Source organism: Arabidopsis lyrata (assembly GCF_000004255.2).
Source record: "Arabidopsis lyrata subsp. lyrata unplaced genomic scaffold ARALYscaffold_8, whole genome shotgun sequence".
Lineage (NCBI taxonomy): Eukaryota > Viridiplantae > Streptophyta > Magnoliopsida > Brassicales > Brassicaceae > Arabidopsis > Arabidopsis lyrata.
In genome coordinates, this window is record NW_003302548.1 from 16,879,430 (window position 1) to 16,903,702 (window position 24,273).

General features: G+C 34.0%; 4 protein-coding genes, 2 non-coding genes and 1 pseudogene across 8 annotated transcripts; 4 read left to right on the plus strand and 3 right to left on the minus strand.

Annotated features, from left to right (window-relative positions):
- The first annotated feature begins 3,056 nt into the window (after positions 1 to 3,056).
- On the plus strand, positions 3,057 to 5,518 carry LOC9302147 (GDSL esterase/lipase At5g55050). The gene is made up of 5 exons (XM_002864325.2): positions 3,057 to 3,450; positions 3,937 to 4,082; positions 4,399 to 4,629; positions 4,717 to 4,972; positions 5,130 to 5,518. Exons 1-5 carry the CDS (start codon positions 3,177 to 3,179, stop codon positions 5,351 to 5,353), a joined length of 1,131 nt encoding a protein of 376 aa, XP_002864371.1. The 5' UTR covers positions 3,057 to 3,176; the 3' UTR covers positions 5,354 to 5,518.
- TRNAF-GAA lies at positions 4,285 to 4,357 on the minus strand. Its single transcript has one exon. It is a non-coding gene; the product is annotated as a tRNA-Phe (tRNA).
- A 576-nt stretch (positions 5,519 to 6,094) lies between the features above and the next one.
- Positions 6,095 to 6,167, minus strand: TRNAF-GAA. Its single transcript has one exon. It is a non-coding gene; the product is annotated as a tRNA-Phe (tRNA).
- Positions 6,168 to 7,424: 1,257 nt separating this feature from the next.
- LOC9300448 (rab3 GTPase-activating protein catalytic subunit) lies at positions 7,425 to 12,344 on the plus strand. Its single transcript, XM_021027833.1, is given in 15 exon segments — positions 7,425 to 7,745; positions 8,006 to 8,046; positions 8,388 to 8,588; positions 8,702 to 8,799; positions 9,033 to 9,226; positions 9,330 to 9,511; positions 9,699 to 9,711; positions 9,714 to 10,018; positions 10,098 to 10,162; positions 10,419 to 10,467; positions 10,578 to 10,713; positions 10,838 to 10,922; positions 11,016 to 11,085; positions 11,438 to 11,578; positions 11,807 to 12,344. Coding segments are annotated over 15 exon segments (1,977 nt in total). The 5' UTR covers positions 7,425 to 7,636; the 3' UTR covers positions 12,095 to 12,344.
- Positions 12,345 to 13,137: 793 nt separating this feature from the next.
- Positions 13,138 to 14,703, plus strand: LOC110229059 (annotated as a pseudogene).
- A 1,754-nt stretch (positions 14,704 to 16,457) lies between these two features.
- Positions 16,458 to 20,005, plus strand: LOC9300449 (dihydrolipoyllysine-residue succinyltransferase component of 2-oxoglutarate dehydrogenase complex 1, mitochondrial). 2 transcript variants are annotated; one of them, XM_021027841.1, is made up of 15 exons: positions 16,458 to 16,594; positions 16,844 to 16,912; positions 17,002 to 17,073; positions 17,253 to 17,307; positions 17,381 to 17,399; positions 17,484 to 17,551; positions 17,794 to 17,868; positions 17,965 to 18,020; positions 18,133 to 18,177; positions 18,259 to 18,519; positions 18,637 to 18,731; positions 18,847 to 18,937; positions 19,028 to 19,138; positions 19,257 to 19,451; positions 19,545 to 20,005. In XM_021027841.1, exons 2-15 carry the CDS (start codon positions 16,856 to 16,858, stop codon positions 19,734 to 19,736), a joined length of 1,392 nt encoding a protein of 463 aa, XP_020883500.1. In that variant the 5' UTR covers positions 16,458 to 16,594; positions 16,844 to 16,855; the 3' UTR covers positions 19,737 to 20,005. The 2 variants fall into 2 exon arrangements, with proteins under 2 accessions (XP_020883500.1, XP_020883508.1); XM_021027849.1 differs by having other exon boundaries at positions 16,458 to 16,571.
- A 1,479-nt stretch (positions 20,006 to 21,484) lies between these two features.
- On the minus strand, positions 21,485 to 23,614 carry LOC9300450 (GTP-binding nuclear protein Ran-4). 2 transcript variants are annotated; one of them, XM_021027876.1, is made up of 5 exons: positions 22,998 to 23,614; positions 22,779 to 22,896; positions 22,266 to 22,355; positions 21,896 to 22,167; positions 21,485 to 21,785 (listed from the first exon to the last, which is right to left on the minus strand). In XM_021027876.1, the coding sequence occupies exons 1-5, from the start codon at positions 23,293 to 23,295 to the stop codon at positions 21,766 to 21,768; spliced, it is 798 nt and encodes a 265-aa protein (XP_020883535.1). In that variant the 5' UTR covers positions 23,296 to 23,614; the 3' UTR covers positions 21,485 to 21,765. The 2 variants fall into 2 exon arrangements, with proteins under 2 accessions (XP_020883535.1, XP_020883530.1); XM_021027871.1 differs by having other exon boundaries at positions 21,896 to 22,355.
- Positions 23,615 to 24,273: the final 659 nt, after the last annotated feature.

The following is a 24,273-nucleotide window of genomic DNA, read 5'->3' on the forward strand; positions in this document are numbered from 1 at the left end:
TCTCTCGCAATTTCTGGAATTCTGCATAGTGGGGATCATTAGCCTAGTTGACACGGTTACAATTACAAACTGACAGTGACCACATCTATTGCATTCACATATCGGATAAATCTATCACACACAACTTTTAGGTAGAAAATAAAAATAAAAAAAGAGATGACATTTATTTTATGAGAGCAGAGAGAGTGCTTGCAAAAAGATAGAAATAGTGAAAGCTCTCCGAAAAAATTATGAAGAAAAAAGTTATATATATATTGAAAAAATGTGAGAAAAATATGAGTTGTTAAAAAAAATTATAAATAAACTTATATGTATACTTCTATATAAAATCTTATCTTTAGAAGAGCTATACTAAATAATACAATAAAAGTAGATAAAGAACAATAGTGAAATTGCAAATACCAAAATAAGAAAGTCGTCGAAGTTAGTCCCCATACAATGTCTTTGGTCTTTTTTTTTTTGGTAGGCACAATGTCTTTGGTCTTGTAGTTGGGTTTCCCCGCCCAAAGCCATTTCATGAAATTCAATCAAAATATCGTACGTAAAAATATCCGATCATCCAAAATATCTAAAGCTAAAGAGAGAACTATTAAACAAAAAATTGGTCTTTTGATAAATATTGTAAGAACCTAAAAGTTGTATAAGAGTTTTTTTTAGTTGTGTATTTAAATTAAACTATTTACCATGGTAATCTTAAAATTCAAGGAATTTAAACTATACACAATAAGTAGACATATATTTCAGAATTTTCAACAAATATTATTAGTCACACAAAAATTTACTAGAAATTCTAAAAATAGACCCACGCGTAACGTGGGTTCATAACCTAGTACAATTATTAAAGAGACACATCATGCAATTATACAATGGGATTCAGACGCGTTTAAACTGACTTTTTAAATCAGTTCACGAAGTGACAAATCATTTCTTTTTTCCTTTATTGATCTGACAAATAAAACGAGTACGTATGAACTTGGTGATTTATATTAGGGCGGTGTTTTTTTTTTTTTTTACTGTGACTTTATGTGGTTCACTAATCACTCACGAACTGAGTCATAACGTACTAGAATTCGTTTCTGAAACTTTTTTCAGTTAATTCAACCACCTAATTAATTTATTAAACGAATTTTAGAACATAGTTTGAACTTATAAAAACTCGAACTGAATTGAAACGGTTCATGAACTATATATTTATTGACTTATTTTGACATCTTACGCTTATACGTGCTAAGGGACTACATCATCCAAGTTTATATAATCTAATGATCACCTAGAATCCTTCTAACCGACCAAACTTAATCGGTTGTTTTGTCTCACAAGTTTTAATTTTATGTAATCTATATCTACTAAATCAAGAGTTACTTTAACAAAAATTGCCACATTCTTCTTCTGACACGTGGCATAAGTCTCATTTTTTACTCTTTTGCTTTGATTTAGACCAACTCTATTACTTTACCTTTTTCTTTTTCACACCTACGGAGAAAAACTGTTGCCAATTTTTTTTTTTTTTTTTTCCACTTTCTTTTTGCCACGATCTCCACCTTTTCTACTTCTCTCCTCCCAAATACTAATATTAAAAAAAAAAACTAATATAAAATATAATTTTAATTTGTAAAATAAAAATGATAATTCTAAGTTTTTGGGAAAAAATAAAATAGCAATTACTACTTTCGTGCATAGCACGGGCCACATACTAGTTATCTGTTAACTCGTTAGACGCGTTCCTCGTCGATTTTGTTTGACTCGTATCTCTATCATTCAATCAACACACCAATAATAAGTTGAATAAAATATCTATAAAAGATAATGGAAAGGGGAGGATTGCATGGGCTAAAATAGATACGATGGAACTAGTTTTAGTGGTGCACATCACAACTTTAGTGCAAGAAAGAACATCCAAAATAATATTATTATTATATAGGTTGGAATGAAAAAAAAAAAAAAAATCTAGAAGTTTTGACTTGTTTGCAAAATAAATATTGAGAATGATCATGTTTCTCACGATGATTACATTTCGGATCAAACCCCATCTTCATTTTCGAAAATTTGTCCAAAATCCAACTTTTATATGACTACATGATGATAAATCGCATGATAGTAACTAATTATGTTGGGCTGATGCAGTAAATTACACTTAACTAGTTGAAAATTTGAAATATATAGTTTATATTATTAAATACTCCTTCGGTTTTCAATTACTAGATCTTTTGAGTTTTTCACACATGACACATCAAAAAGAAATTTTTAATTACATAATCATCCTTATTTATAGTAAATGTTATTAGAAATTTAAAATAGAACATGGTAGAGGCGAACCAAGAAAAAACAAAACTTCGTGAAGATTTATAAATTTGTGAAACTTTCCAATTCATTTATCAGATCGAACAACTCAATAATATTTTTATATATTTATACTACCATAAGAAAAAGCGCAATAAATAATGTAGAAACCTAATAATAGTTTGAAACAGAAGGAATTGTATTTATAACTAGTAGAACTATATAAATTTCTATATTTACTTGCCTAAATAAATTAAAATAGTGTAAGAAACTCTCAACTCTTTTGGTTTTCCCCTTGTTTATTAGTCCCTCCGTTCTTATATAAGTGATGTTTAGAAAAATACTCACAGATTAAAAATCATTTAATTTTTGTTTTTTTTATAAACTAAAACATTATTTATTATCTAATCAACCAATAAAAAAACAATGTACAGAATATAAATCGTCAAAATCAATAAAAAATAATTAATTTTGCATTAAAAATTGAAAACATCATCTATTTATGAACGCAATTAAAAACTTAAAACATCACTAGAACGGAGGGAGAGGATATAAAAATAGTTCAAATCTAACCGTGTAATAACATACTTTTAACAAATTTCTTTAACAAATTTGAAATTGCCATAACAGTCGCAGGAAAAACCATAGTACTAGTGACATGAATGATCTGTCTGACAATGACAACAAAAGAAGTTGCTTATATTCTTCATTTAAATATTTTCCTCTTTTCACATTATGATCAGTCTTTATTCTTTTTTTTAAAAAAAATTCTAGTAATAACGTCAAATTCACATTTATCTTCTCTCTATATAAACCACACTAAGTATGCATCTCTCTTACAAACTCCAAGAGCATCGGAGCAATAAAACCAAATTTAAAGAGTTCGCCGGAAAAACATGCCGACGAACAACACACCGTTCCTCACTATCTTTCTCCTCTTTCTTGGTTTATTCCGGTTCGATTCGTTTCCCGGTTTAGAAGCTGCAACCGGGAAATTAGCATCGGTTCCAGGATTATACGTGTTCGGAGATTCGTTAGTTGATGCCGGAAACAATAATCACTTACTACTTTCAATATCTAAAGCTAACTATCCACATAACGGCGTTGATTTTCCGAACAAGAAACCCACCGGAAGATTCTGTAACGGCAAGAACGCCGCCGATGCTATCGGTGAGTTTTTTTATCTGTATGAAATGAAATTAATAGTGTTAACTGGTGTTATGTTATGGTAGGCAACGATTGGTTTGATTTAGATAGCGTAACGTGCTGGCCATTAAAATTAAATATTTTCACTCATTTATACAGTAACTAAAAAAAATTGTCAGGCGTTGGAATATAAATCAACACGTAGATAATATTACACGTAGTTCTAACAATTGAATTAGTTGTGGATTTTGAGCCCAAAAAAAATATATATAGTTGTGGACGTCAATGTTTGAAAAACTGTTTTTTTTTTCAGCAGAATTATTTCTAAAAACGATGTACTAGTTGTAAAAACGTACTATATTTTTTTAGAATTTTATTTAACATTGGAAAGAAAAAAACTGTTTTTTTTTTCTTTTATTTAAGATAACTCGAACTTGTTGCTATGACATATGAGAATTTCTACTAGTATTTTTCAGAAGAAATTTAATTTGTTTTTTTTTTGTTGCTTAGCTGAGAAATTTGGTTTACCGTTACCGCCTCCGTATCTCTCACTTAGAGGCTTACTAAAAAGGGAGCAGAGAAAATCTGCCGCCGTGACAGGTGTGAATTTTGCTTCCGGTGGAGCTGGAATCTTCAACAGTTCCGACGAAAAACTTGTAAGTTTTTTCTTGATAAATAATTAAAAATTCTGGAAAGAATAAAATAGAGTATTGATGAGATGGTCAGCTTTAATTGCGAACCGAAAGTTGGGCGGAGGAACTCATGTCCTTCAATATCATCCGGGAATATTTATTTAATAAAAAATTTTATTAAATTTTTTTTTTTTAAATTTAACTAACGGAAAAAGGGGAAAAAAAATGCGGTGAGCGTGGATCGAACACGCGACCTTCAGATCTTCAGTCTGACGCTCTCCCAACTGAGCTATCCCCGCTATTTGTTTCACAAACGTTAATTCTTTTAATTATCTGACAGGGACAAGGTATTCCCTTATCAAAGCAAGTCAACAATTGGCTCTCTATTCACGAAGAACTCATGAAACTTGAACCATCCGAAGCACAGATTCACCTATCCAAATCTCTATTCACTGTTGTCATAGGAAGTAACGATCTTTTCGATTACTTTGGATCATTCAAACTTCGACGACAGAGCAATCCTCAACAATATACACAACTAATGGCTGATAAACTCAAAGAGCAATTAAAGGTAAACAAAAATTTGAATACCCAAGCACTTGTCTTCTTGGTTATATCTTTATAAGTTGATTAAATTTATTGAGAGTTGTATCCACAGAGAATTCACGATAGTGGAGCGCGTAGATTCCTTATAGTCGGGGTAGCACAGATCGGTTGCACACCGGGAAAAAGAGCGAAGAATTCGACAATCCATGAATGCGACGAAGAGGCAAACATGTGGTGCTCTTTGTACAACGAAGCTCTAGTAAAGATGCTGCAACAACTCAAACAAGAGTTGCAAGGCTCATTGACTTACACTTACTTTGATAACTACAAGTCCTTACATGACATCATCTCCAACCCTGCCCGTTACGGTACGTTGAAATATTTATATTTTTGTTATCATCGCATGACCCACGTACCAAACAAAAGTGGTGAGACAGCTAGAAGAAGAATAAGTTAGGAAACAATATCGAGCCAACGTGTATCTAACACATAAAAACAAAACATGTTGTCGTTTTCTGATTTCAGGTTTTGCGGATGTGACATCAGCGTGTTGTGGAAATGGAAAATTAAACGCAGACCTTCCTTGTCTTCCTTTGGCAAAGTTATGTTCAGACAGAACCAAATATCTTTTCTGGGATCGCTACGGTCATCCCACAGAAGCTGCTGCTCGGACCATCGTCGATCTTATGTTGACTGATGATTCACACTACTCATCTCCTATAACCCTTACTCAGTTGGTCTCTACATGATCAATAATACACACGGCTTCGTTTTTTTGGGAAGAGTAGTACATAATCAAGTAGACAAATGGGATTTGGAAACTTGATTTGTAATCAAGTATACGTTACGAAATTTGTTACTTGTGAAATATATAAGTTTTTTAAAAAATAATCTCAATTTACTAGTTTTTCTAAGTTTTACCGGTTTAGTTAAATTTAATGATGAATATTCTAAACCAAAAGTTCATAAACCGGTTTGCCTGAGCTTCCTTGCAATACACTGTTCCTCAACGTGTTGCTCTCCCTTGGGTTGTTTTTTTTTTTCTTCCTTGAACTGAAATTGGTAGTGTATGGGATGTAAGGCCACGATGGGTCATGCATGACATTTAGATATCTTGACTTGCAAGCCATTCAGATATGTATATATATATATATATATATATATATATATATAAATTTAGATAAAACAGTGGTTAGGTGTTGTTGATAAATCAATTTAAAACCTATACGTACTGATCAGTATTAATTGTTACATTGAACGGAGTATGTAATTGAATATAGTATTGAGACTTGGGATGTCATTAAATGTCATTATGCAATTGAATGTAATCGAATGACTAAATGTCATTAAATTTGTTTCTACGATCAAGACTTTGAATTTATTTTACGAGAGTAAAAGTTGACTCTTGAGTGTTTTCGGGAATATTTATCTTGACTTTCAGAAATCATTCAAAAACTAATCAAGCGAAAATTGGAAAAAAAAATGAAAAATGCGGTGAGCGTGGATCGAACACGCGACCTTCAGATCTTCAGTCTGACGCTCTCCCAACTGAGCTATCCCCGCAACTTGTTAAATGCTTGTTAATGTTTAATTAATTACTCAAATACAAGCATAATTCATAAATCACATATCGACATTTCTGTTCACGGTGGTATAGCCTTTTAGGCAGCAACCATCTTTTTGACTATTTCAGATTTTGAAAAATTCGAATAGAGCATATGCCCGCAAGATACGAGTATACGACCGAACCGATTAACTTAACAATGGTCCGACCTTCTGCCACATATTTTTATTAAACAGTCTAATTCATAAGATCTAAATGATTTTAGTTATATATTCACAATTTCACAAATAGAGATACCATGAACAATAAGAAAAAAAAACGATTTTTTTATAAAACTTCATGATATGTTCACCAATATTAAGCTGTTATTTTTCTCTTTAAATTTTATTTTATAATTTATTATGTGATGACTTTTCTACATTATATTTTAAGAAAAGGGTTACAAGCCTACAACTCTTTTAAATCGTCTACAAAAATCTAGAAACGACATTAATTGGAGTAACAATGATGATTTCATACAAGTCATGCAACCACTACAAAAAGTAGTGTTGGTAGTACTAGTTACAGTTTAGTGGTTAAAAAACGTGTGAGTCAAGCTATATTGGCCCTATCATGGTCCGAGTCAAACTTTTTTTACAGGCTTCGAAAAGGAAAACCAAAGTCAGCTCTTGGTCACTAAAAAACCAACTTAACCAACCCTGCCACAGTACCACTGCAAGACCAAAGCTATAGTTTATACCTTTCAAACTCATCATCATTATGAATAAACTATGGATTGGCTATAGATAAAAGCCTAAAACCAAACCGGGTTGATTACGGCTGGACCGGGTCATCACTACTCTTCACAACATCTCTAGATGATAGCAACGTTTAGTTAAAATTTACAAGTTACACTGGAAAAATTGAAATTGGAATCAGTCCTACCAAAGCAGGTTATAAAACATACAACTTTCTTTACTCGTTAACCAAAAAAACTATATAAAACATGCAACTTTACCCAAATGTTGAATTTCCACAGAAAAAAGTTTGGACCATTTCAACACAACAAAATCATATAACTAGACAAGAACACAACACCTAAAATGATAGAATTTCTATGGAATACTATGTATGTTTCTCTATCATCCAACTTTATAAAATTTGATTTTGATTCATAGAAGAAAAAAAGGAATTTTATTTTTTATTTTAGATAAGATTTATCACAAAAATGGCTTTACCCAAGGCAACGATACAGGAAGTATCAATCAATTTCTCGATATTAAATTCTATACCATAAATTATAAATTGCAAAAACATTACTCTATCTTATTTTTATTAGTACTAAATCTAGAAATAAACATTTAAAAATTGACAATTGTCTTCGTAAATTCGTGTGCTTGATCTCACACCTTCTTCTTCCTCGTCTTCTCTATTTCCTCAACCTTTCAATGCCGGCATTGACAATAGCCAAACTTTCGAACAGGTGCGCATGATAATGGAGACGGCGCCGCCGTCCTTGGTCTCTAAAGCTAGAACCGCTTTCAATTCCGCCGCGGCTAAAGCGGAGCGCGTCTTCACTGATCTCAAATCTGATCGAGGTTTTTTTTTTCTATTTCCTCTCTCTATTCCCGTAGCTTCCGCTTCAATTTGACTTGTTTTTTTTTTCTCTCCGAATTTTCTCATTTACTAAAATTTGACTGATGAATAAACAAACGCTTATCTCTCGGCCTCTGATTTTTATCTCTCTTTCTTCGTTTGGATTAATTCGAATTCTATTTTGGGATCTTCTCTCTTTTCAAATTCAAATCTATTTCGGTGATGTTTATTTGATTTTTCTTTTAATTGGAATTTGTTGAAGAGGAGGAGAAGCAATCGACGAGGGATGTGAATGACTCTCAGGTAGGTTCATTGCTCAGAATAGATTCGATTTCTGAGGAAAATGAATAGAAATAGAGGAACATCAATGATTTGAAAGATTATACTTTTTCAAGGATTTGCATTTTGGTATTGAGAAGTAGTAAGCTAGAACAAAGGTGTGTGTTTTTGTGGATGATGAGAAGTCAAAAAGAGTTTACTTGAACCATTTTTAGAGACTGTTAAAGAGCTCTTTACTGTTGTTATATGTGTTGGCAAATTTTCGGCATTTCTTTGGGCTTTCCAAGTTTCATGATCAAGTGTTTTGTGAGTGTTGACTATAGGTACATTTTTTAGTTTCTGCTAATTGGAAATGTTGGTAACAGGAGGAGAATGAAGTGAAGCATCAGGGATGGAGAACTGCACCTATTAGGAAGAAGCAAGAGTGGCAAAATAAACTGAAATACTTGAGAATTGGGAGGAAAGAAGTTGAAGATCAAGACAAGCTTGAGGATTCAGCCATGGCTGCCCCTTTCTATGACGAGAATTTATTTATTCTTAAAGCAAAGCAAGAACAAGAAGCCAAGGTATCATCAAAAGGTCCACCTTTTCAGATCAGATTTTGTTGCTACGGGCATTGTCAAGATTTTGTTTGCTTCTCTTTGTTAAATGATTGTATTTTTTTAACGCCAATTCCTAGGCATCTGATGTCGGCTGCTTGGTAGAATCTCTAAATGCCGTTGATGCAAATAGCATTCCTCCGGCATCCATTGTAAAGCAGCTGGCTGCAGCAATCGAGTGAGTCTTGATGCATAAGTTTTAGCACAGTTTAGATCTTTCCTTCTTTCTTTTTCATTTAGTTTCTGGCGGAAAAGTTTTCAAAAGATTCAGTTATACCCACTGAGGTCTGAATTTGTAGTAATCCATGAGGCTGTAGTATATGTGTTCACCGATTTATGTTTTTTCTGGCTAAAGCATTTTGCAATGTTTCACTCTGCTTTCTCATTATTACCTTATGACTGTTTCTTCAGAACAGGAAAAAGGGCTAAGACTGTGAAAGACTTTGTTGCATCGTCAGGAAGTTCATCACCAGTGAGGGAGAGGGGAGGCTTGAGCCTCTCTGCAGTGAAATCGCTGGTTCTTGGTGAAAAAGAGGATAAGCTTGGTTTTGATGCAGGAGATGAGGAAAAACTTGTTTCTCTAATAAATGCCTTGTTTAATGTTGGTAAGTTTGCCTTAGACGGAGTAATTTTTCTTCATCAACCTATATTCCAGTTACAGCTATTTATCTTCCCACTGTTTGTAACTTTGCCAAATTATTTTTACAGATAGTGGCTTCCTCAGCAGAAAGATTGTCTCTGATTTGGAGTCTCCTACCAACAGACCATCTTTCTCAAAAGATCTTCATGCTGCTCCCCCTAGTAGCTTTGTTGTTAAGCTAGCAGAAGTAATTGGAAGTTTTACAACACCAAGGAGAATGGCTTTGTTCTGGTGCAAGGTGGTTGATGAAGTAAGTTTTGTGTTGCAAATTTTGGATTTGAAATGTCCTTCTTCACTTTTGTAGTGAGATAAACATATGAATTAAGATTAGTGGATAGTTCTCTCTGTTGGTGAATGTCCTTTGATAAGTCACTACAACAAAATGTGAAGTATTGTAGCTCTTTTGATAATTTCTCTCAAATAATCTGCATGTGCAGTTGAGGAGATTTTGGAACCATGGATACCTCTGGACAATAATCCAGATTTGAAAAGTTGCCTACTGCACCAATGGTTACAGGTTATAAACTGTTGTCTTGCCAGGAAAGCACGCAGCGTAGCTGCTTCCGAAGCATTAGATGCGGTAATGAGGCAAGCCAGTTCTGCCAATGAAGAGTCGGACATTTCAGAAGCAACAGGTTCTCTTTTGTATGCTAAAAGTAATTCCGGGGAACTTATACTCCGCTTGGGCGTTTATCACCAAGTTGAGAACTTATCAATGTTGGAAACTGGTGAACCTGTGTATGCCCCAATAACTCAGGTTCGGAACTTCCGTCATAGTTGATAAAACTGTAGCTACCTTCTCTATCTCTAAAGTCCTAGTGTTTATATCCTTGTAGGAAGGTCCGCTGTTGACGGAAGATCTTATTAGAGAAACAGAGGAATTAGTACTTCGGACAGGAAGGTCAGTGCCATCATCTTATATCTGTTGTAGTTTGATATGAAATTTATATTCCACAGCAATACTTGTCCTAGTGGTTGTGAAAGTTAACCAAATTCTGAGTTGGTGATTGAAAGACCAGGAACAGTGTGTTAGATGAAAAATAATAGACGTGTTATCTGGCTGAATAATATATAATTTCATTTCAATAATATTTCAGACATTTTTCAGATATCCAATTATCTTGATAAATTGGATTGTTGTCTTTCTTATGGTTCAGCATGGGGGCTGGATGTTCTCAACTCTTGTCTGACATGCAGGCTTTCAAGGTGATTATCTAAAGATGTATAATTTTATTATTGTTTGGTATATAAGCACTCATATAAAGAAAGAAATTGTAGCTGGTATGAAATTGATTAGATCTGTTCCATTCTACCAGGCAGCAAATCCTGGCTGTATTTTGGAAGATTTTGTGAGATGGCACTCTCCACCAGACTGGACTGAAAATGGTAACTTGTCTGGAGATGACTCTTCACCCGTTCGAGGTCAATTAAGTACCCGGATGCAGAAAGAAGGTGCGACCTTTTCTCATATATTTGTGTCCCCAGTTTCTCTATGTGGTTAAACCATAACTGTAATCTTTCAAGTCGTGAGTTCTCAACAAGTCTTCCCAACTCTTTTTTTATTTTTTATTATTAGGTAATTTATGGCGCGAGCTGTGGGAAACAGCTAAACCACTCCCTGCTGTTAAACAAGCACCTCTCTTTGATGAAGAATTAGCTGTGTAAGTTTCAATAGCATGTCATCTTAAGCGTAGTGAAATCTGTATTTGATCACTCATGGAGATCTTGTCCGTTTCTCATTTAACTTATAACAGAGAAGGAATCTTGAATTATTTGGAAGACATTCCAGCTGCTGAACTTTTCGAGCAGCTGTTTACTTCGCTAGTAAGTCTTTTCCCATCAAATTGCGTATTTTTCTTAAAGTTAAGCTCTCTATCTGTAAGGTCACCGTGCAGTCATTGATACCTTGTCTAGCAGAAGATTCTTCATCTACTATTCATATTTCCTCACACTCAATTATAGGCACTAATTATAAATTGCAGTTTGTATACACTCTCCTTAAAATTCATGTTGTAGTATTTTCGCAGAACTAGGTTCTTTGATCTCCAGGAAAATGAAAAGTTATAATCTCAAATTCTCTCACTTGCGCTATGTTAAATGGATGTCGTTGATTACACAGCTAAGATTTGAGCTGTAAATAGCACTTTGACAATTAGATTGGTTTTAAAAATTTCAGCTTTCCCTGGGGTTTGTGATGGTGGAGCCAGTTTTAGCCACAAACGATGACTTGTCAAAGCTTTTCTTTGAATGCAAGGATTATGTAGTCGCTATTTGTCAGGGGGGTGGATGGACCGATAAGCTTGATGATCTCTGCCAGGTACTTTACTAGAGCTGTGAACAGATTCAAAAACGTATATACATGCTTGGAAATCTCAAAATAATGATGCAGCTATCACTTAAATAGAGTTAAGAATGTTTTATCAGATGACAAAGTAAGGCCATGTGGATATGAACATCGTGATCACTAATCATACATTCTAATTGCATTTATTTGTAGAATCGAAAGAGAAACTAAAGATTTGGTTTGTTTTATTTCTCTGAATAGGTATACGAGACCGTGGAAACAATGTTATTAAGTCCAGAAGAAGTCTTGAGATCAATGAAACAAACAGAGGACTCGCCATCAAGTGGGAGCGAAACAAAACGCCGGTTTAAGCGGCTCGGTTTCATCTTTCGTGGTAGTAAAGAACAAAAGCAGACAAGAGTTCCATCAGAAACTGAACAGAAAAGCACAGAACCTAGCCCGCGCCAATCGTTCTCTAGTCTTTTTGATGGCAAGTCGTCTCTGTTTGCAAAGAGACCTCCTAGACCTGAAAATGTGACGCTTGTCTGATTTCTTCTTATTTATTTTATTTGTTTCATCTGCTTTTGAGTCATTTCTCAGCTTTTTTTTCTTTCTGAGTTTTTAGGTTGTTAAGCTGATCAATTGGTTGGTAACTGTAAAGTTACCTCATTTAAAACATTTCTGAAGGGAAATTTAATTTGGTGAAATGGAATAAATGGAAATGAATAAGATGTGTAAAAGCTTTTTAGAACGTTTGTGTAAACTGTGAAAGTATTAGGAGGGTGTATTGAAGAAAGAATTTGGAGTGATTTGAGTTTTAATGAGTTTTGAGATGATTTTGGTGAATTTTGGTGAATTAGGGAATTTGATATCAAAACTCTCCCAATTCCCACCTAAAACCATGAGATTTGGATATTTGAATTTTTAACTAAGATGTTCTCTGAAATCCCACCAAAAATCACTAAGGGGGTGTATTGAAGAAAGAATTTGGAGTGATTTGAGTTTTAATGAGTTTTGAGATGATTTTGGTGAATTATGGTGAATTAGGAAATTTGATATCAAAACTCTCCCAAATCCCACCTAAAACCATGGGATTTGGATATTTGAATTTTTAACTAAGATGTTCTCTGAAATCCCACCAAAAATCACTCAAGTCATTTCAAATCCACAACTTAAAATGTTTCCAATAACAGTGGATTTGATTGTAGATTTTAAAATCACTAATCCAATAACACTTGATTTTAAAAAGATTTTTAAAATTCATGTTTGAATAACATATGATTTATCTTTTTAATACAAATCATTTCAAATTCTTTATTGAATACACCCCCTAAGTCATTTCAAATCCACAACTTAAAATGTTTCCAATAACAGTGGATTTGATTGTAGATTTTAAAATCACTAATCCAATAACACTTGATTTTAAAAAGATTTTTAAACTTCATGTTTGAATAACATAAGATTTATCTTTTTAATACAAATCATTTCAAATCCTTTATAATTCTCTTACTGAATACACCCATTCTTGCATTTTAGATTTGCCCAAACAAATGGTTAAATTTCTGAGATGCTGTACTTTAAAAGTAAAAAATAAATAAGGGAATTTAATGATACTTTGGTAATAATGCTAAGAAAGAAAAATATCGAAAAGGATTGTGTATCACCATAATTATTTTGAAGACAGGAAACGTGGTAGGCAAGTCTCTTCCTCTGTATAAACGGAGGGTTTTGAAGTGGATATCACCAATTATTCAATTAGGGTTTCTTTCTTATAATCTCTTGTTTTTTCATTAAGAACATTATTCATGCCTCTGCTTCTCAACCAGCCCTCGAAGCTTTGCCTTGGGAAACCGGTGTTGGTAAGAAGATCCTCATCTATTCTTTGTAATGGCTTATCATCTTCTTTGCTGCAAACCCCTCCTTGTTGCATCTTCTTTGCTGATCCTTGTGGAGCGGGTTTCGGAAAACTCGTCATTAAGAATGCTACTGATTATAAAATCACTAAATTGGAAAAGAAGGTGTCTCTAGATTTGTTGGATAGTGATGAGATGATAACGATCGGGGCATCTCATGGCTAGGTAGCTACTATGGAGGAAGACAGAATAGTGTGTCTCGGAGACTTTCTAAACCCGGTTGCATCGGATACAGACCCGAAATACATTCCACTAGTACCTCGTCTTGTGACTCTGCCTCATTGCCAAACCCAAATTGTCACCAATATAGCCATGTCCAAATCTTCTCCAGAGGATGAAGACTGTATTGTGGCTGTCAAGTTCTTGGGACCCCAACTCAGCTTTTACAGACCCGCTCACCGTTACTCCGGGTGGATCAACATCAGAATCGAAAACCCCTGCTTCTTCTCCTCTCCTGTCATGTTCTCAGAGAAACATGACATGTTTCGCATACCGGGATCTGGAGGCCACCTCATTGGATCATGGGATCTCCACACACACACACACAATCCCAAGCTTCAGAGGTTGCGGTTACAAAACCATCCCAAGCTGCTAAAGAGTTTTGGATTATGGGAGCTCCAGGATGCGTGCTACACAAGCGAACACTTGGTGGAGTCAAGAACCACCGGTGAAACTTTCTTGGTTAAGTGGTATAGGAAGGCCGTCTGGAGAGGTATGTCGAAACTAAAAACAAAAGCTATAATGGTGTTCAAGCTAGACGACGAAGGAAATGCTGTTTACACTACAGACATTGGAGATCTCTGCATTGTCCTCTCAAAGTCTGAACCTTTTTGTGTCAAAGCCAGCTCTTTTCCCGGTCTGCGCCCTAACTTAGTCAATTTCTTTGATGTCGACGAAGTCGGATATGCCGATCTGCATAATGCCTCATCTAATAGTAAACTATATCAATACAGTTTCGGGGCACCTTACCATATTCCACCTCAAAATATAGACTAGTACTTTGGAATTTAGTCTAATTATGAGTCTATCTTTTTATATGTAATTTGTGAGACTAATTTCCATAAGTATCCTGGAAACAATTTGAGAATATGATGATGCATCTTCATGAAGATGCCATTACAGGAATAAGATGTCTCGATAAATTTGGATAGTTAACACGTTACCTTACAGATTTCAGAGAGCCACTTGTCAGGGAGCGAAGAGATTAATGATCCCTGCCAGGTGCATACATACTATAGCGGTGCACGTAAAAATTCAAAAACTTGTATAAATAAACTAGAATTTAACCCGCGGTACACCGCGTGGCTATATTTTTTTTAAAAATATAATGTTATTTTTTAAAGTTTAACTGAAGATATATCATATTAATTTGTATTTTTAAATGTAGATATCTATCTATGTATTATCTAGTGTATGATTACTATTGTTTAGGTTTCAATTTTTAAAGTATAGATACGAAAACATACATTTTTTTTAAGTAACGATGTATGGTGGATTTTAAAATTTTGAATATTTGACTCCGAAGTATACCGTGGGTCGGTTTTTTAATAACTAAAAATTTTAAGTTGTATTTGTTTTGTTAATATTGTTTCTTTTGTTTTGTGTTTAAGATTGTATAATTATATTTTGATTGTTAATTTTAGGATTTCATCCTTAATATACCGTTATTAATATCGACCCAAACCCGTCATTCCATATAAACCCGTCTATATTATCCCATTAGCTAAATTATTAGTGATAAAATCCAAGAAAATAAATTATTATTGTAATAAAATCCAATAATTTTAGGATCTCACCCATGGTATACCGTTCTTTGAATGATTTTAAATTTATATTACTAATATATATTTTAAATTTATCATATAAAATATATGATTTCAGGTTTTTGTGTTTTTATTTTATTTAAATAAAGCAACGGCTGAAATGATGACATATATAGTTATTTTCTTGTATGTGTATATAATTTTTCTATGTGAATATTTTGATTATTATAAATTAGTATTTTTATTACTATGCAAAATGTTAATATAAATATTTGCTATAAAAGTTTTTTGAAGATATATGGAAAGATTGTGTAGAGATTTTTAAAAATAAATTAGGCAAGATATTGTTTGGTTCATATCTTTTATTTAAATTTTGTAAAAGTAAATAATAAATGCCAATGGCATTCTTTGTAAATACATTCCAACTCCAGGATTTATTTGCTAAAAGTCATCCAAAAATGTATATATAGATGCTTGGCAATCTCAAAATACTGATGCAGCTATATTAATTAAGAATGTTAAAAAAAAAATGAAGCTATTAAGAATGTTTTTAGTAGATGACAATGTAAGGCCAGGTGGGATATGAATGATCACTAATCATACATTCTAATTCCATTTGATTTGTAAAATGAGAGTTCTAAAAATTTGGATTGGTTCTCTTTGGTCTTAATGTCTATGCAACCGTGGAAACAATGTTATTACGTCCAGAAGAAGTGTTGAGATCCATGAAGCCAAGAGACCTAAAGGATTTGAATTTTGTGATTGATAAGTCACTTTCTTGCTCACTCGGGTAAGTAAATGTGCAAAACATATATATATTCTCGATGATAAGAAGAAAAGGCAGTATTCTTTAACCATTTGACTAATATTGCGCTTTTCGAATTTCATAATTATTTTACTATTTTTTTCCTAATGTTTAGGGTGAGTTAAGTTGATCAATCTGCAAATTTATTTCATTTAAAACATTTCTCAAGTAAAATAAAAATCTGATGGAAATGGACATGGATAAGAAGTGAAAGTGAAAAAAGCTTAGCGTTTGAGAAACAATTCACTTGGTAATATGGGCTGTTGGGCCTATGGGCTATTTGCTGTTGGTAAAAACGGCGCCGTTGCGAGAGTTATACTACTGAATCCAAATTTAGAAGAGTAATAAATAATAAATCAGAGATCTGTTCATATTATTCGTTTTACACAAGGAAAAAGGAAATAAGACACGTGTAAAATCCTCTGAATTTTCCATATTCTTCGTGACTTTGCTCAAAGCTGAGAAAGGTCATATGCTTTTCTCCAGTTCCTCTCTCCTCCTTCAATAATTTCTGCAAACCCTAAATTTCTCATTCGGCGCTCAAGGTTCTTCTCTCCACCTCTTCTCGGTTAGATTTCAATTCCTCGATTTTCTCTTGATTTCATTTTCGTTCTTGTTGTTGAAAATCACGAATCTGAGCAATTTTTTGGTTTGAAAAGTTTGATTGAAAGCTATAATAGCAGGATTTAGGTTTCTGATTTTGAATAAATGTTGTCGAATGTGAACAGATATTCCATTTTTCCGATGATTTGTTCGTTGTTCGTGTTGCGTTTATGATTACGAGTGTTGAAATCTCACCGACATCTTGTTGTTGCAGAGATTTGGTGCGATGATGTTGCGTGCTCTTATTAGGAGAGCTTCCACGAGAGGCTCTTCTTCTGCTTCGGTTAGTGTTTAGATTCGTTACCATTTTGATTTGATATTTTTCCGTTGTGATTTTTTTTTGTACTTGATCTCTCTCTCCCTCTGTTTCAGGGATTGGGAAAATCTCTGCAATCTTCTCGTGTTGTAGCGTCTGCCCAATTTCATTCCGTTTCAGCTACTGAGGTACTTTTTATTCATGATTTTCGATTTATTCATGTTTTTTTTTTGTTTTGGGTTTTTGACATTTCAGTTGATTCATGGCTATTCATGAACTCAATCCTCTTAGGATGTGTTTAACCAGTTTTGATTCTTTATGTTTCGTCCATGAACAAGTTTTGTAAGTGTCATTTTGAATTGTACAGACGTTGGTACCTCGTGGAAACCATTCTCGTAGCTTCCATCACCGTTCTTGTCCAGGTTATTATTACAACCTTTGTGTTTTTGGGGTGGTATAGGATCTTTAACTTGACTATTTTTCTCTTATTTGCAGGGTGTCCAGACTGTTCAAGGTGAGGAAGCTCAGTTATATGTATAGACTATACGACTCAACTCTCCCACCATTTTCGTTGAATGTATTATATTCATCTGTGTAGGACTGTTTTCAACGGTTACCAAGGCACAGCCCTGCAAAGATGGGCCAGGCCCTTTTCATCTGATAGTGGTATGATTGCTCTAGCTGAAACTTTTCCTTTACGTGAAGTTATTTTGGTTTTTTTTCCCCAAGTTTTGGAACACAAGTGTCTTCATAACTGCACCATCAATATCTGGATAAAAATGCTAATTGTGTTTCTCATTCTTCTTCTTATGAATCGTGTGGCTCAATTGGATTTGCTCTTTTACTGTTACTGTAACTTGTATTTCTATGCTTTTTAACTCGGTATTTTCTGGTATATGTGATTGTAGGGGATGTCGTGGAAGCTGTTGTGCCACACATGGGTGAATCAATCACCGATGGAACCCTAGCCACCTTTCTGAAGAGTATACTTTTCTTTGCATTATCTTCTTCTTGCTTGTTTCTTTCCGATGCATGTATGTATCTTATATTTCCATTGTATGTGCTTGTTGTTCTTGCAGAACCTGGTGATAGAGTAGAAGCTGATGAGACTATTGCACAAATTGAAACTGACAAGGTATCAAACAATTACCTGCTTTATTATCTCTATGCTATTTTTCCAATTAGATGTTGGCCGGTATCTGGTATAGCTTTCCTAATACTCGTTTTGATTCATCTTTGTGCTTTAGGTTACAATAGATATTGCTAGCCCAGCAAGTGGAGTGATCCAAGAGGTAAACTATTTGTGTCCTTTAATGTTCCTGTCGTTCTTCTTCTGTGTTCCTATGCCCAATTACTTTTTTTCTTTTATGCAGTTTCTAGTCAAGGAAGGAGATACTGTTGAACCGGGAAACAAGGTTGCTAGAATTTCTACATCTGCGGATGCTGTGTCTCATGTTGCACCCTCAGAAAAGACACCAGAGAAACCTGCTCCCAAGCCTTCTCCTCCTGCTGAGAAGCCCAAAGTTGAAAGTACTAAAGTTGCAGAGAAACCCAAGGCACCATCACCGCCACCGCCACCGCCCAAACAGTCAGCTAAAGAACCGCAGCTCCCTCCTAAGGATAGGGAAAGACGGGTATGAAAACTGTGTCATTTAGTCTTTACTTTTATAATGCTCCATGTGTTTTCTCTATGAAAGAAGAGATTTTTACGATCACAAGATTTGATGATATGTCATCTAACATCATTGCAGGTTCCTATGACAAGACTTCGCAAACGGGTGGCAACTAGGCTGAAAGACTCTCAAAACACTTTTGCTTTGCTGACAACTTTCAATGAAGTTGATATGTGAGTTATAGTTGAAAACACATGTTGATATGTTTCTTATCATTTGAAATTCTCTTAGTGCACTAATTATAATTCAACTCTTAGTTCACCAACAAAATTTTCCTTCCTTGTGTAGGACTAATCTGATGAAGCTCCGATCTCAGTACAAGGATGCTTTTTTTGAAAAGCACGGAGTGAAGTTGGGGCTTATGTCTGGTTTCATTAAAGTACGCTAAAAAAACTGTAAAGTTTCATCAACTAATTAACATATCAGAACTTAATCAATTAACTAATCTTGTTTTAACTATTTGTATCAGGCTGCTGTTAGTGCCCTCCAGTACCAACCAGTAGTAAATGCAGTTATCGACGGGGACGATATCATTTACAGAGACTACGTGGATATCAGTATCGCTGTTGGTACCTCTAAGGTTTGTTTTCGCAATTCTTTTGATAGAAAGATCCAAACATTTGAGTTATAATATCATCTTGGGCTTTTGTGGTAATATTGATTTATTCCTCTTCTCTTCTCTGTGTATTGTATCCCAGGGTCTTGTGGTTCCAGTCATAAGAGATGCTGACAAAATGAACTTTGCTGACATAGAGAAAACAATAAACGGTCTTGCTAAGAAGGCTAATGAAGGAACCATATCAATCGACGAGATGGCAGGAGGATCATTCACAGTATCAAATGGTGGTGTCTATGGAAGTCTTATAAGCACTCCTATCATCAACCCTCCTCAGGTTCGGTTCAATCCATTCCTCACTATACTAAAAACCAAAAGGCAGATGTTTTTTTTGTTTGTTACTGATGCAAAAAAAATCTCTCATATGCAGTCTGCTATTCTTGGAATGCATTCGATTGTGCAACGTCCAATGGTTGTGGGAGGAAGCGTAGTACCGAGGCCAATGATGTATGTCGCACTGACTTACGATCATAGGCTAATTGATGGAAGAGAGGCTGTGTATTTCCTGCGCCGTATCAAGGATGTTGTGGAAGATCCTCAGAGGCTTCTTCTCGACATATGATAAAGATCTAAGACAGGAGAGATCATAAGTTTCTGTCTTTTTACCAGTTTCCGTTCAGGTTCAGGTAAACCACTACAGATATTGCAATCTGCAAATGATACTTCTGAGAAAAAAACGAAACTTTTTTTGGAGTTCCTTAATAGTTCCAAGAGTTTTTACCGGGCGAGGAAAGCATCGGTGTTTTAATATTCATATACAGTTTGAACAAAATGTTACAATTTTGACTTAAAAAATAATGCTACTATTATTTATTGGTTAAAAACGATTTCCATTTCCATGGACTTGCATTGTTCATGATAGCCCTGGGCATAAAAACCGAAAAACCAAATCGAACCGAAACTATCCGAATGTTTTGGTTTCGGATGTCACAAAATAACCGAATGGTTCTCTTTCTAAACTATCCACGGATATCGGTTATTAACCGAACCGAACCGATATTCATGGATATCCGTTTTAAACCGAACATAATTTATTTATGAGGCCTAAAGCCCATTTGTCTTCCCTACCCAATTTACCCAACCCATTGCCTAATCCCTACCCTACTTACCCAACCCATTAAGCCCAAGCCCATTGTGTGTGATTGTGTCACAGGAAGAGAAGAATGGAAGATCAATTCAAGGACTTGAAGATGCTTGTAGAATCTAATAATCTTTTACTCTCTCTTTCTCAAGTCTCTTTTGAACTTGATTATTTTGTTGCGGTCCCAAGTCTAAACTCTTAAGTCTCTTTGAAGTTTGAACTTTGTTATTTTGTTTCGGTCTCAAGTTTTATTTGGGTAATGGTTCGGTTATTTGGATAGTTCGGTTATTTGGTGGGTAAATAACCGAACCGAACCATATCCGAAAGTATTTCGGTTATTTTTTGGTTCTCTTCCCAAGTATCCAAACCGAACCGAACCGAAAGCTAACCGAACCGAACCGAACCGAAAACAGTTCGGTTCTCTTATGGATGCTAAGTGCCTAAAACCGAATAACCAAATAACCAAATAACCGAACCGAACCGAACCGAATAACCGAACGCCCAGGCCTAGTTCATGATGTGATGCTAAGTATATGGGTTAATATCATTACGTTTCCGTGTATATATTTCAGAGCTTAACGAGACGAATGAAATGGTTTTTACTTGTTGGGGATAGTCCCAAAGTTATATTTTTAGTATCAGTTTAGCCAATATCATAAACACAAATTACAAATGTGTGACCTCACATTATTTGTTTACCTGTAATTAGGTAAAAAACTGTTGAAATTTTATGACATTCTTAAAGTTATACAATAACTGAAATTTGATCTCACACTAAATAGTTATGGATGTTTTCGATAAGAATCCAAAGCGATCTACACGACTACACTTGTAGTATTAAAGCAATCTAAACATCATATATATTTATGTCCATATATTTTTGATTATACTAGAACTAGATTGATCTCGTTTTATGTTGCTAAATCTTTTGTACTAAGTATTGAAAATTTGAAATCTTAAAATTGGTAAGTGAACGTGTATATTTACCATTCATGATTTTTAAATTAAAGATACTTAAATATACAAACGATTCGATTGGGTGATTTAGGTAAATATACAAACGTTTTTTTTTTTTTTTGTTGAAACAAATATTAACAGAAGAAGCCCAAAAGCATAAAGAAAGTAAAGACAGTCCAGATAGAAAGCCTACAAATAGAAGGCCTACAATAAAATAACCGATTCGTAAGTTTCAAGGAATATATTAACATGCAAAGAAATATACCAATTTATTTGTTAAAAGGGAAAGAAAAATACCATTTATAAAATATAGTCACAATCTCATTCTTACATGTCCATGCAATTACAAATGTAAAAACATTATATTCCACATGAACATTACTCAATCATCACCAAAAAGGTAGATAATTTTGTCTCATAAACCACGCAATTATTTTTATTACACATGACTCAAAGCTAAAAACGACAATCAATTATTAAACGATTACTCAATCGATAGGGTTTTCAATTCAAACGATATCCTCGTCATCAGGGAGTGGCTGAGTTCCCGCCTCTACGAGCTCAGCTTCAATCCTGCAAATACACAAAAAAAAAAAAAAAAAAAAAAAAAAAAGATTAATCAAAAGAGCAAACAAAACAAAAAAACTTTCTCATGATAAAACATTTCAAGTTTAGCTTCATACCCAACAGTTGCAGACAATCAACGTCAATGTCATCAATGTGAGCTTCTGTTGGAGCAAGAGCTGGTGACTCCACAAAGGATAGTTTTGCGTCTCCAGCAAGTCTTCTAGCAAGATACAAAAAGGGTTTCTCAAAATTGCAATTGCTCTTCGTAGACATCTCATAGTACTGCAGACCCTTCTTCCTGTGGAACGATACATGCTTCGGCTTGATTTGTCTACTCGGCACATCAACTTTGTTACCACACAGAACAATCGGAATGTTCTTGCATACCCTGTATAATTAATATCCAAAACCCACATTATAAGTATTTCATGTTTCAAAATATAGACGCAATTATACAAAAAATCAGAAAATAAAAATTTCTTGTACCTGCGGAGATCACGGTACCATGTGTCTACGTTCATGTATGTGTTCCGTGCGGTGACATCAAACATGATTATTGCACATTGACCATGGATGCTACAAGAAAAATGAATAAAGGTTAGCTATTTATCAAGCTGTATCTTCGGCTTAAGTTATATTTCCGGTTAGGTTATGATTGAGGTTTGGATTTAATTGTGTATTTAAGAAACTCTACACGCTTCTATGAAGGCAACACACACTATTTCTATCTTTCTTTCTCGTTCCGTTACGAAAGATTTTAAACTTCAAAAGCTATACATAATAACCTATTAGATTCAAATCAACCATTTTCAGAAAACATTTTACAAGTCATATATATATTTCTATTATCTAGGTACTTAACAATCAGTGGCTAATGTGAAAACATGAGAAAAAAGATTTGTAATGGGAGATGGACGAAACTGACCAAGACCAAATCAAGATCGACCAAATTTACAAACAAGGGAATTGATATATTAGATATTTGTCAAGACCACTTACTAGTATGCATCCTTTAGACCACTATACTTCTCTTGTCCAGCAGTATCCCAGCATTCAAAACGGATCTTGCCGCGGTTAGTGAAGAAATCTAAAGGATAAACCTCCACCCCAACAGTAGCTACAAAGTCCAAAATTTTGATAATCAACATCACAATCCTGCATAGATCATGACCTAGGCATTGTTTGTTGCATTGAAGATCAATCTATATAAACACTTACGTTCATGATTCTGCTCAAATTCCCCAGTCAGATGTCTCTTCAAAAAGGTGGTTTTTCCAGAGCCTCCATCACCAACAATGAGAAGCTTGAAGGTTGGACAATCGACGTTTTGTTCGTTAGATAAAGCCTGAAACAAACAAGATACACACAACGAATTTAGCCAAGAAAGAAAAGAGAACAAAGAAACAAACAAAGGGAAGAGCACTTTACCATCTTTTAGGAAGCACGAGAGAAAGAAAGAGTAAAATCTAAGATGATTTGATGTGATGTGGAGGTGTAAGGGAGATTTTTCTTGCATATAAATACTAAGTGATTACCCGCGCTATTTTTAGACGAAAGTTTTGTTTTAAATTATTTTTGTTTATAACATTCATAAATTTAATTATAAGGAGATAATTTTGTTGTCTTAAAATTATAATGCCTAAAACAATAATGTAAAAAGATATCTTCTATATTTATTTCCCACCCTATTTTTAGGCGAAATTTTGTTTTAAGTTATATACAGTATGTTCATAACATAAATAAATTTGGCCACAACATTAATAAGGAGATAGTCTTGGTGTTTAAACATTAAATAATGATTAAAACAATAATGTGATTTTAAAAATTTAACCATATTTGATTATGCGATTTTTTAATGATATATGTTAAAATATCTATGCTTTTTTCAAATATTCAATGTGTTGCAAGTATTAGATTAGAGAGTGACACATGATAGAATTATAATTTATTGATTTATTACATGTGTCAATGTTGTTTTTATATTTTTAGTATAAATATTTTGGAAAAACAAACATAATTATTTATTGAAATAGTTATAAAATGAAATTTTTTACTATATTAAATGTATTGAGGAAAACAATTTTTTCAAATTTTTACTTGGCTAAAATTGAATGAAAACTTGGAAATCTATAAATTTTATGATAATCAGAAAACATTAAAAGGAAATATATATATATATATATTTAGACTATGAATACAGTTAACAAAAATGCCTATTAATGCTACACCCCAATAAAGATAATTTAATCATTAAACGAAACACTGTCGTTTAGGTTGTTAAACTGGAAGATGCTTGTTTAAAGGGCTTATAAATGGGCCTGGATAGTTTGGCCCAATATTACATAATAGTTTCAGGGGAAAAAATGTTTATAGGTAATAACTGGTGGTGGTGGATGGGATGTGCTGCCTGCACAATGTTTTGGTAATTGATTGTTGGAGGAAGAAAATGTGATAAAGATTCGTTGATTTTTTATATTTGATTTATATGAGATGC